General features: G+C 41.2%; 1 protein-coding gene across 3 annotated transcripts in view; it reads left to right on the top strand.

The window, feature by feature from the left end:
• LOC140393814 (plexin-A2-like) overlaps nt 1–13,210 on the top strand; it is a 582,987-nt gene that overhangs the window by 56,615 nt on the left and 513,162 nt on the right. For 2 of the 3 annotated variants that reach the window (XM_072480285.1, XM_072480282.1), the window contains exons 2-4: nt 3,332–3,428; nt 7,865–9,087; nt 12,829–13,011. In XM_072480285.1, coding sequence (XP_072336386.1) covers nt 7,918–9,087; nt 12,829–13,011 — 1,353 coding nt within the window. In that variant the 5' untranslated portion in view covers nt 3,332–3,428; nt 7,865–7,917. The remainder of the gene's footprint in view (nt 1–3,331; nt 3,429–7,864; nt 9,088–12,828; nt 13,012–13,210) is intronic. The other variant, XM_072480284.1, reaches the window with a different exon arrangement.

The following is a 13,210-nucleotide window of genomic DNA, read 5'->3' as shown; positions in this document are numbered from 1 at the left end:
AGAGTTCTTCAATCTGATTGGCTCAGTGCAAATGTATTAAGTATATTGAACTCGTACAAATTTCTTTGTAAAGAGAAGGTGAATCACTTTGAACGTATTTCCATGCAACGTTTTTTCACTTATCCTCCAACTACATAACGTTTGAGCATAATGAAAATGTGGCATGGATTTGATATTTTTGCCAATAATGTTGCCCATTAGATTGAGTACAGATCAATGAGACTTTGGGATGCATCGTGCAACAGTGTCTCAGCGTGTATCAGTGGTATTTTAAGTCGCCAAATTATACATTTGTTTTACAAAATTAATTGAAGAAAACCTAGAGACAGAAATGTAAGCATTTATCACACCAAATGTAGGTGGATTTATAAAAAGAAGTGCATGTGTGTGTGTGTGTATGTAAACTAGGGTTGAAATAAATAAATTACAGTACACATGCTCTCAGACATGCAAAGTCCTATTTCTACCTTGCACACAACATGCTGTGCCTTTGGGCACACTAACCACCTCACTGTTGCACCATTCCAGCTATCTTGTGTGTATCTATTGACTGTCCATGAGTAACACCTGAGGACCGATACTAGTTTTACTGTACTATTTTATACTGTAGTCTATTATTAAAGGGCAAGCGCGTGCACACCTCTGGTTATTCACACTTGGAATAAACTTCATCAGTCAAAATATTCAATTTCTGTTTAGTTGTCATTTTCTTCATCCAACAGATTCCAGATATGGAAATAAGGTGTATAATGCATTCATACTGACGCATATTTTGCATTGCGGTCAAATTTGTTCAGGCAATCTTTTGAGCCATGATTTTACCTGGAGATTTCAGCCTGTCTGAATTAATTTTTTTTTTAAACCTTTGCCCGAGTCCTCCAGCTTTGTTCTCCCAAGGTAGGTGGCACTGCAGTGCTAATGCGTGTCATCCTAACTCATCGCCAGGCCACGTGCTAGTTGGTTTGTGCTAACATTGCCAACTCAATTACTGCCTCTTGATTTCCCCTGGGTTGTAGTAGGATACAATGTTGATGTTTCTTCAGTGCTTTCCAAAAAGAAAATCTTATTTTAAAGACCACTGCTGAATTTCAAAGCTGGCTGCTGGTGACCAGAGGAAACCAGCTTTTGTCACTGGGGCAGGGGCCAGTGGGGGGAGTGGTGGTGGTTTGGGGGGGGGGGGGGGAGAAAGAGAGAGAGAGAAGAGAAAAATGCTTTTCCTGTAGGTATTCTTCACGTTTCCATGGGAAATGTTGTCGGTACTGCCTCAAACAGACTGGACCTTGAACTGCCACTAGCTGATGCATTCCAATCCCAAGTTAGTACAAACCCCATTAACCCCACCTATCATTCAATACCTTGCAAAACTCATTGACCATCGTTAGAGTTCCAAACACAATTGCTCCACAGTGTACGACCCAAACCATTGCCTCAAACATCCAAGTACGAATACTGGTGGATTTCCTTTACTGCAAGATTGAGCTGATCTGTGCAACACCTGCCCTGAACCTTGCCACCCCCTGCTGTGCACTGCTCAGAATCACCAATTGGACTTCAGGATTTAAAAAAAAACCTATCCATCGCTTGCTCCCTTGATTTCGCCTCTCCCCAAGTCTAATCGCCTAATTATTTTTCTTGCTTGCCAATGCATACACACAATGTACAATGTACACTGTTATTGTCATTATCCCTCCCTGCCCACCCCATATCTTGCTGCAGTATTTGACATGACCAACTGTACCATCCTCCCCACTGAACCAACCCTTTTCTCCATTAGAGTACTCCACTGTGGTTCTACTGATCCCTGTTCAAAAACAGCAAATATATTGTCTTCTTGCCCCTGTGCAACCATAATTGGCATTCCCCAAGACTTTTTTAAGCCCTCTCATCTACTTGGTGCCTCTTGGTGGCCGAGTGCTGAACACACTTCTCCATTCACCAAATGCTTCACCATTTGAATTCCTATCAACTTCTCGGACTTTGTTGCCTGTAATCTTTCATGCTTCAAGCTTAGCTTTCTATCCTACCCAATGTATTAGGTTTATAGGTTATTTTGGGTCTTCTGCTTAAATCTCTTCCCAACATAAGCCAGTCTTCCATTTGCAGTCTCCTCCAACAATTTATCCCTATTATTCAATTCTATTCTGTTCCTTCTGTGCATCCTTTCTTTTGCTCCTCCAATGATGACTGAGCTTTCAGTGCCTCAGTCCTACTCTCTCGAAGTTCTGCTGAAACTTCACCAGCACTCATTTTTTCATTCACCTCCGAATATAGCTACCATTTCAATCAAGCTTTCACTTCCTCTTAACTATTCCACCACAGCTTGGCTCCTCCTTGGCTTTGTATTGATCCTACCATGAACCACTATCAGATGCTGCTCTATATTGAAGGTGCTATACAAAGCAAATTGTTACTGCTTTAACCTGAAAAACAAGTAGTGCCTCTTTTAACGTTGTATACTAACTGATACACCATAACTGCAGTTTTCAAATAGAATAGGGATTTTATAGACACTTGAGCATTGACAGAGGAGCAATCTACAGTTTGGAAATACTTTGGTGACACCAAAACACAGAATGGGTCTTTACAGTCTTTACAGATTGCAATTCTTTTATTTAAGTTTGATCTGAACAAGAATTTTCAAATGAGCACCAGAGATAATATGACTAAAAATCTTTAAATGGTTCTCGTTTTGAAATTGTTTGGTTAGTTTTTTCATGCAAAATGACCAGCTTACTGAACCATATAACAAAAATCTATATATCCCCACACTGAAAGCAATAATGTGAGTGCTTATAGTGCCTTTGACATGATAGAATTTTCCACAGCGCTTCACAGGAGCTTTTCAAATGGAATTTGACTGATTTACGTAAGAAAAAATTTAGGATAGGTAACCGAAAACTTGGTCAGAGCGGTAGATTTAAGAAAAATCTTAAAGGAGAGAGAAACGGAGGTTCAGGGAGGGAACTCTTAAGCTTGGGATGTAGATAGTTGAGCACACAGCTGATGGTGATGATTACAATGGCTGCACGAAAGAAGGGTATTGAGTTGTCAGAGACAATCAGGCAAGCCTAGTGACATCGGAATGGCAATTCAAGATTCAACCATTGCGGTTGACCTGACATGCTTCTGATTAGGATGCAAACATCCATCTATCTAAGGATTATGGCTGTGCAGCCTCGTGGCGCAGCACTAATGACCAGATTGAACGGGTGATCAAGAAGAAAATAAAACTTGTAGAACTGACTGCAACATTTAACTGCGGCTGACTTCTCTAACCAGGGTGTTAAATATTTACGTGAGCTGAGATTGTTTTTTCTCTCTCGCCTTTTAGGACACTAGGGAGAATCGATCATTGGTTCACTTTGCAGTATGATAGAAAATTAAGAATCTTCGCGTGACGTCCTGAAGTTTAAAAGCATTTGTTTCCTGTGAGTATGGCATCCAATCAAAAAATGTGCAAACCTACTTTCAAGCCATATTTGATCAGGCTGTGCTATATAGTTAAATGCGGAAGTAATCCTGGCTAGTCAATTTAAACAAAAGTGCTGTCAATTGGCAATCATTGTACTCTACTCATTTAATCATTCTTTCAGGAGTTTTATTGAAGCAGTGTTTGGAAAAACATGAAACGCAGCAGAACAATTTAAAATGAAATATCTTCTCCAAGAGCAGTTCCAGAACAAAATGGTTGTATTTAGCATAAATGTTAGGTTTAACTCTGAGCACTGACAGCCTCTTGCCTCGGTGGTGTGCTTTTGCCAAGGGCAACGTAATTTACTGATTGATGACCCTATAAACTTGTTTTATAAAGATGACATCGAGAGTTTGACCTGATCCTGTTCTGTGAGGAGACCTGGTCAATCTTTCAACTCCTGAGCCTTGATTAATGGGGGAGAACCAGGGTTTGCAGTTTATTTGCAGCCAGTTAGAAACCAATTTTGAATGATGCGGGTTCCACCTCCTGAGGATTCTGGTGTCCTGAAGGCTCAGTAGCAGAGCTGAGTGCGATATTCTGACGGCGAACATAAGCTATGATTATTAAAATATAGAAGAGGCAAATTGTAAGGGAATGGAGCGAATGACAAAAAAAGCAACCAGATGGGGGAAAAAAGCCTGAATTTTTTTTGAGCTTTTAAAAATCTTTAATACACCGACCACCATTATATATAAAAAAATAAAAAAAATAAGATATTCCTGGCATTTGCAAAACAGAGCCTGGCTAATCTCGTTTCTCTATTCAAAGAATATGCAACACCGAAATAATCTAGTCAGTCCAACAAGACTATGCTGCTTGCGGACAACTTCCAGTATCCACTTGTATATCTATCTCTATATTCCTGATATATGTTTACTTGTACACTGTACCAGGTACACTGGTATTGGATTTAGTTTGGATCTTTTAGATTTAGATTTTTTTTTTGTCACGTGTACCGAGGTACAGTGAAAAGTATTTTTCTGCGTACAGTCCCAAGCAGATTGCTCTATACATGGAAACATAGAACATAAATATATGAATGAAAATACGTAAACATAGACAGTGGGTGTAGTATACGGTATGTGCTGAGGGAGGTGCAAGGGGTGCAAGTACTCTATACCAGCTGGGTCTCCACATTGAAGTTCCTACCTGAACTGCAGACATCCAGTAAAGGGGTGAGTCAGTCTGTGCAATCCACAAACACAGATCACAGTTGTGTCTTTGGCCAGGCAAAAAGGATATGCAACTCCCTGCTGCAGTGAACTTAAAACCAGGGATAAAATCCCCAAAATTCAACCCCATTGCAGAGGGGCTAAGACGAGGTCTGAAATTCCACGTCACATGTGAGCTAGGGCAGGCAAGGATGGCAAGTTCCCAAGCCTGAGGATGCTTGAGAACCAGTTGGGGAGTACAATCTGACCGCATACACTGTTTCTGTCTATCCTTGTTCTATTTCCCATTTAATCAAATAAATCAAACTCAAATTCACAAATCTCAATGGTGATATTTGAACTCGTGGGTCGGGATACATGGATACACAGAAGATAGGAAGAGGCCTTTTGGCCAATTAGTTGTTAGTGGGCTCATGCAGTTAAGGATGGTGGACAGGCTCCTGAGGCTAGAGGGTGAATAGGAGGCCCACCAGCAATGAGACTGTGTGTGTGTGCGTGCGTGCGTCTGTCTCTGGGTTTGCTTGAGGGAGTATGTATGTACCATATCGTCCAAAGATGACAGACACTCCATCCATGCAACACTCCCCAGCAGTGCATCAGCCATCAACTCCCCGAATCAGGCTAAAATGAGATCCAAATCGAAGAAATTCCTAAGGACTGGGAAAATAGCTTGCACGAAGTTGACTGTGTTTCGAAGTGAGAGTTAGCAACATTTTTATATCGTACATGTGGCCTTTCATCCAGCAGAATAACCGTCTCGACTACCCAAAGAATAACTTCACGCAGGCTCCTCTTTGAACTTGCTCTGTGGCTGTCATATTAGAATTCTAAACCAGAATTGAGGTGAAATGTTTTGGTTTGTTCGAGCTCTTTTATGTAGCTGCTTGCAGAGCTTCTGAAAGTATTGATTTTTTTTCTCAGAGCAGTAGATTTTCAGCTCCTTTGGTGATTATACATTCCACTAATAAACTTGAAAACCTCTCTCCAGCAATTCAATTTTAACCTGGAGGATGTTTAAAATGCCATTTTTTATTTTTTTGGTCTCTTGCTGCTCAGCTACCATTAAAGTATATTTACAGCTGGTACAATAATCAGCTAGTTCAACAGTCTTCACACCCTCTGCTTGACGGTAACTGTTTAACATCTGATTCTGAATCCAAGCGCCAGTGAATGGAGCTGGGCACATACTGAGTCGGCAAGACCAGCTGGCCACTGTAACAGATGGAAGCTTCTTTCACTGTTGGCTGGCTGGAGAGTGGCAGCACTTCAACACTTCACAACACCTTCCTAATGAAAATTAATGTGGCAGTGACAGAACTGAGACTGGTCCACATCTGCAAGGAAGGCTTCCTCTGCCACCGTATGCATTGTTCGCCCTATGAATGTCAGATTTGTCCAGCTCATCGGATCGTACTTCAAACTTCACCTTGACCCCAGTGAATCAGCCAAACACTTTTTTCTTTACTCGGAAAACTAATCGTGTACCATTTGGAATAGTTTCTGGTTGCAGATTTAGAGCATTATGCAATGTTAGATTTCACATTGACCTGAACATTGCACTGTTCAGCAAGAAAAGGCAGCAGAATTCCAATGGGAATTCCCATTGGCTGGCTGCCGGAAAGGAGGATCCCGTTGCCAGCGATGTCAACCACCACGCTGTGGATCTGCAGTCGATTGTTGACCAGATAAGGAGGGCAGACTTCCTTCCCTAAAGGACATTAGTGAACCAGAAGGATTTTTAATGACAATTGGTGATGTTAATGGTGACTGCGAAATTGAGACTGGCTTTTCAATTCCAGATTACTTCTAGTGATTTTCCCCTTGTGTCACCATCTCCCATTGTTGGCAATAAGGTAGTCATTAAGGACTGCATAAGACCATTGAGGGATTGTGTGGGGCCAAGATATGACCAAAGATTTATCTGATTACTTTCCATCAGTCTTTACTACCGAGAATGTTGCTGAGTTATCAACGTGGAAACATGGGTTTGATACTCAAATACAGCATGTCTGAGCGGCTGCAGAAAAAGTACTCACTTAAAATCAGGTCTCCAAAAGCAGATTGGGCTGTAGGCCTTGACTGTATCAATCTATGGTGTTAAATGAAATGGGGGCCATGTTATACAAACCACTACACATATGCTTATGCAGCTCATTTAGGTTTTGGATTGTTGCCAGAAACTGGAGAGAATCTATGGTGCATCTCTATTTTAAAAAGGGCAATGTCAAATCCAGGAAACTATAGTTAGTTTAACTTTGGGCAAATTGTTTGAAGGGATGGTTGGAGGTGTGCTCTGTGTATAATCAAAGAGAAAGAACTATTAAGGGATCCCAGCATGTTTTCTGCACCAGTTTGTTACCGATTTAATTGATTCCAACAGAATCTATTTTGGAGTTGTTGCTTTTCATAATTGTCATTTTAAAAACCTGGATGAAGATTCAGGGAGTGATTTGTAAGTTGTAGAAGACCCAAGCTGTGTGGTGGCTGGAAGAAAAATAAATAGTTTGTTGGCATATTTAAACTTGATGGATGATTTGATACCATGTCTGCCCGGTGCCTTTCAATATAGACAAGAGTTCATTCTCAGCATAAATAAGACACAAATGCTTGCGTGTTGAGTGGAAGAAGGGGCTATGGGTTGTAGTTCACGAAACAAGGTAAATCCATTTTCATTGTTGCCAAGATCTTTTAAAGACAAATTAGATTTCCTGATGGAGCTAAAAGCACAATCCTTGTACAAGATGACTTGGTCGCTAATGCATGCAATGAGGATGTATTTGTGCAAAGTGTTGCTGTGTTAGTAGAGACTAGTGGTAATGGTCTTTACTGGTGATTTCTTTTACCCTATGGTGGCCACTTGCTGTCCCCTTGCTCTCTTGCTCTCTAACCATAGTTGGACTGCAGGCTCAATCATGTCAACTTTAATTACCTTTTACATAAATCTTCATTGGGCACCTTTAATTACCATTGATCTTCTTTTCGCCGATCACCTTACTGCAATACCAGAAGATTTTGGGGGACGGGAGTCTCACTCCTATGTAAAGATAATTAGCTTTGCCTCAGGGAAAAATGGGTTACGAGTGGGTGGTGGATGGAAGTCCAGGCTGCACTTACAGCAGTAGTCCAACCTTTTCATACCCTAAAATATGTTTCTATTCAATATATTTGGCATGTTATGACATTTTTAGATGTACTAATCATGTGGCTTGCCTTTCAGAGCCATGTAAGCATCTACATTTTGGTAGAGATTGGAATTGAGCACTTTCTGCAATGAAGCCGAGGAAAGGGTGTCCCAAAATGTCGAACTGTGTGGTTCCTCTCGCTATCCTCATCATTGTATTTGCGCAGTCCTCGTGGAGCAGCAAGGAATACGTCAACTTTCCCATCCAAAATCGGGATTGGACACTCAACCACTTGGCTGTTCATAGTATAACAGGGAATGTTTATGTTGGAGCTGTCAATTGGATTTACAAATTATCAAGCAACTTAACATTGTTATTGAAGCATGAAACTGGTCCAGAAGAGGACAACAAATCCTGCTATCCTCCGTTGATTGTTCAGCCTTGTAATGAGCCCTTAACAATGACTAACAATGTAAACAAATTGCTTCTTATTGATTACTCTGAGAACAGGTTGCTGGCCTGTGGGAGTCTCTTTCAGGGAGTCTGCAAGCTCTTGCGATTGGATGACCTCTTCATTTTGGTGGAGCCGTCACATAAGAAGGAGCACTACTTGTCGAGTGTTAATGAAACCGGGACAATGTATGGTGTAATTGTATCATCAGAGGGATCAGACAGCAAGCTCTTTATTGGAACTGCGGTGGATGGCAAACAAGACTATTTTCCAACTATTTCGAGCCGGAAATTGCCACAGGATCCTGAATCTTCTGCCATGTTTGATTATGTGTTGCACAGTGACTTTGTTGCTTCCTTGATTAAAATTCCTTCAGACACCCTGGCTATGGTGTCTCACTTTGACATATTCTACATATATGGTTTTAGCAATGGAAATTTTGTATATTTCTTAACTGTGCAGCCAGAAACTGAAGGAGTTACTGGGTCAACAAATGATCAGTTCTATACCTCCAGAATTGTGCGATTGTGCAAAGAAGATCCCAAATTTCATTCATATGTTTCGCTCCCTGTAGGCTGTGTAAAGAATGGAATCGAATATCGGCTTTTGCAAGCTGCGTATTTGGCTAAACCTGGCAGTGTTTTGGCAAAGTCCTTAAATATTTCAACGGACGATGATGTTTTGTTCACCATATTCTCCAAAGGCCAGAAACAGTATAAGCACCCACCGGATGAGTCGGCACTCTGTGTATTTGTTGTGAAGTACATTAATCAGCAGATAAAGGACAGACTACAGTCCTGTTACCGTGGCGAAGGGAATCTGGAACTGAACTGGTTACTAGGGAAGGATGTCCGCTGTACCTATGCGGTAGGTCTCCCCATTATCCATCCCCCTGTTGAAAGATTTCTGTGTTCAAACTTTGTTTATATGCCACTGAAAATCTATTTCCTTCGCTCATGCAAAGTAAGTTTTGCATTCCTGCAACATATTTCACAACCTCGGGATGTCGCCAAGCACTTGTAGCATAAGACCCCTTTTGAAGTATAGTTTCCACAGTAATGTGGCGGCCAATTTGCACACAGCTAGGTCCCACAGCAGCAGTATGATGGCCACTAAATAATCTGTTTTTGTGAAGTTGATTGAGGGTAAACATTGGCCAGGACACCGAGACCATCCCTGATATACCTTGAATCACATTTGTCGATCATGTCTGCACCGGCTTTGATTCCTTGAATCATATCACGGGATCTTCCTACATTCACCCGAGAGGAAGAATGGGGGGGGGGGGGGGGGGGGCGGGGGGATTTAATGTCTTATCTGAAAAATGACACCTGTGATTGTGTAGCATTCCCTCCGCACTGCACTGGAGTATTAGCCTAAATTTTGTGCTCCAGTATATTTCTAATCCAGATAGACTGCAGATGGTGTAAATAGGACCGTTATTTAAAAAAAAATCATGGAAATAATATTGAATTGAAAATGTCTTGCTGCACCTACAAAAAAAAATATATATTGATTGCTTTACTTCAGGATGAAAGCCAAGATATGAAGGGAAACCTATTTCCAATATTTGATGGGCTGGTAACTAGAGGACATAAAAAAATAATGAAACAAAAGATTAAAATGCTTTTTTTTAAAGATTTAACAAGCTTTTGTGAGGATATGGAACACTCTACTGGGGGGGAAAATCCTACATTAAGCAGAATCCATCATAATTTTGAAAAGGAAAAATGGTTACATATATTAGAAACAAAATTGGAAGTGTATTTTGGAAAAGACAGGAGACGTACAAGTGTGATGGGATAAACAACCTGTGCAATTCTTATAGAACATGGGAATGGACCTGATCAGTAGGTGTTGGTGTGTAAGTGTTTTTAATGTTAATATGGCTGTCCTCTATCTCCGAATGCCAGACTGCTTTCCGGATGTGTCACTGCACTGTGGTATGCAGTGGCAGGATATCACTGTGCTCATGTACACATGGTGAGTTCTCAATCTCATTGAGGCCTTATCATGGTGAGGTGTTTGTATTTAAATTGAGGTTCGAAGCTTCCTCATAAGAAATTGGAAATCTTCATATCTTTATGGCTGACTGCGTGAGCTGGCAAAGGTTTGACAATAAGTCATCTACCTGTCTTTTTAGCAAGGGTGAAAGCATGTATGTGCTTATCTGGAAGGAGAAGGGATAGTAGTGTCGTCAAATAATTTTTATTGATGTACAAGTGTTTCAAATGCAGCTGTCTGAAAACCAGACATTTCTTTTTTTTTTTTACAAGCATGAATTTTAATTCGTATGAAATTAGTGAAGTGACTTGGCAGTTTGTTGGGCCGGCGTGGCGGACCAGTAATCACCTTTGTGCGCTCGTCTTTTCCCAAGTTCTGAGTTGCCGGAGTGACTCTTGACCCAACCTAACCTGGCTTAGCCTAAACTGCCAGCAGGATCCAAAATCTGGCACGGCCTCCATCCTGAGATTGCTGCATTTGAGACACTGTACCTCTATATCTTCATATCGTTTATCTTTGCAATAGAAATAAATAGCATTTTTCACGAACACACCAGGTTTTACAAAAGTAAGCAGTTAGCCCAATCTTGAATCGGTGTCACAAATAGTTCAATTGTATGCTTTAAACTGAGAAATGCTGCAAATCCCAGCTGCTGGTATTGGGTCAAGACATTCCGTTCACGGAATGCAGTGGTTAGCACTGCTGCCTCACGGTGCCGAGGACCCGGGTTCAATCCCAGCCCTGGGTCACTGTCTGTGTGGAGTTTGCACACTCCTCGTGTCTCCCACAACCCAAAGATGTGGAGGATAGGTGGTTTGGCCACGCTAAATTGCCCCTTAATTTGCATAAAATAATTGGGTACTCTAAATTTATATAAAAAAATATATGCAATTCATATTTATTGTACAGAAGTTGCATTTATTTAGCTGGAAGTCATTTTGCTTCAGATTCACAACCCTTGGCTTCACCAGCATCTATCATGGCTTCCACTATATGCTTCAGTTATGGAACTGCGATGCCATGAGATGAGTTTTTCGTTTTGGACATGGGCATTGCTGGAAAGGCTGACATTTATTATCCATCCCCAGTTGCTCTAGTGCAATTGTCTGGCCATTTTAGAGGGCAGTTAATGGTCAGCCATCTTGGTTTGGGGGTGGAGTCAAATATAGACCAAACTGGTATGGACAAAAAACATTTGTGAACTAGTTGAGTGTTTATGACCACCCAGTAGTTCCGGGATCACTTCCCCCAGATACTTTGGAATGCAGTTCAATCAAATTCTCAAACAGCCGGGCAGCACGGTGGCACAGTGGTTAGCATTGCTGCTTCACGGCGCCAAGGTCCCAGTTTCAATCACTGCTCTGGGTCACTGTCTGTGTGGAGTTTGCACATTCTCCCTGTGTTTGCGTGGATTTCGCCCCCACAACCCAAAGATGTGCAGGGTAGGTGATTTGGCCGCACTAAATTGCCCCTTAATTGGAAAAAATTAATTGGGTACTCTAAATTAAAAAAAAAAAAAATTCTCAAACAGCCTTCGTAAGATTTGAACAATTAATCCAGGAGTCTAAATTCCCTGTCCAGTAACATAACCAGTACACTAGCAAATCCCAGAATTAATTTACTCTGGTATCCTTTTGGAAAAGTTAAATACTTAATCTCAGCATGTGTTTCTATTCTGAGCCCTGAATCGGCTTGGAATTTATCCGGTTAATTTTTTCTTTCCTGGGTGTCACTGACGAGGCCAACTATTTCCACCCATTCCTGATTGCACTGTGTGCAGATATTGGTTTCATCCCTGAATTTTATTTAGCCAAATATGGCTAGCCATGCTGTCCCCAGCTAACTGTGCATGCTGTGGTGATTGAAGAAACGTGCAGTTTTTAAAAGGTCTCTCTGTACGCATTGGTCTGTGTGCCTTTAACCATAGAATTCCTACAATGCAGAAGGAGGCCATTCGGCGCATCGAGTCTGAACCGACCCTCTGAAAGAGCACCTTACCCTGGGCCCACTCCCCTGCCTTATCTCAGCAACGCCACCAATCATGCACATCTTCACTGTTCACGACCCAACATATACTTCCATGTCAGCATGCAGTACGCCCCAACATGTACTTATATGTCAGCATGCAGTACTTCAAACAAATGCTCACTAACAGTAATGATGATCAGAGGAGCAGCTACCTCGAAATATAAATAGGAAACCAACAAAAAAAATTAATATGCTGATGCTCTTGATCACTGTTTTTAGCCCTCTTATCAGAATCCGCTTGCTAGGCTGGGTCTGAAAAGTGGTCTGTGATGAACTCGACACTTGCTCCTTCTCTTGAGGAGCTTGCTTGGTGCATCCCTAGTTGGCATTGTCGAGATTGAGTGGTTGCTGAGATTGAGTACTTGTGTTTCAAATGTGAAGTTATGTCCTGTCACTTCATGAGACAGCACACTGTAACATCCGTGCACTGCATCATTTCATTGACCTCTCAAAGGATATCTTTCTCTGAATTTTTCACAGAAAATCAATTTGAGAGCAAATCTTCGATGTTTCCTATTTAGTGGGTGCCTCATGAATGAATTATTGCAACCTGAGACCTTGTTTTCTTCCTTACAGCCTGTCCCAATTGATGATGACTTTTGCGGATTGGATATAAACCAACCCCTTGGGGGCTCTGTACTTGTGGAAGGCATTACAGTTTTCACAGAAGATAGGGACCGAATGACATCTGTGGCATCCTATGTCTACAATGATCACTCTGTCGTTTTCATAGGAACCAAGAGTGGGAGACTTAAAAAGGTAAAATAGAATGTTCAAATGCCATGGGGCTACTCGTTGACCAGGGTCAAATCAAAAGTGCCTCCATATATCGAGACAATCTCAAAAGAAAATTTGATTATCTCAAGCTGTCAAAAAATTCATCATGTTGGAACTTTTCTTGTTTCATAATGAGCAGAATGTAATTTGATATTCGTGAGCAAGTTTCTATTTAATTAAA

This window comes from Scyliorhinus torazame, chromosome 17, assembly GCF_047496885.1.
Source record: "Scyliorhinus torazame isolate Kashiwa2021f chromosome 17, sScyTor2.1, whole genome shotgun sequence".
NCBI lineage: Eukaryota > Metazoa > Chordata > Chondrichthyes > Carcharhiniformes > Scyliorhinidae > Scyliorhinus > Scyliorhinus torazame.
The sequence above is the reverse complement of the archived record's forward strand: the minus strand, read 5'-3'. Positions and strand labels throughout refer to the sequence as shown.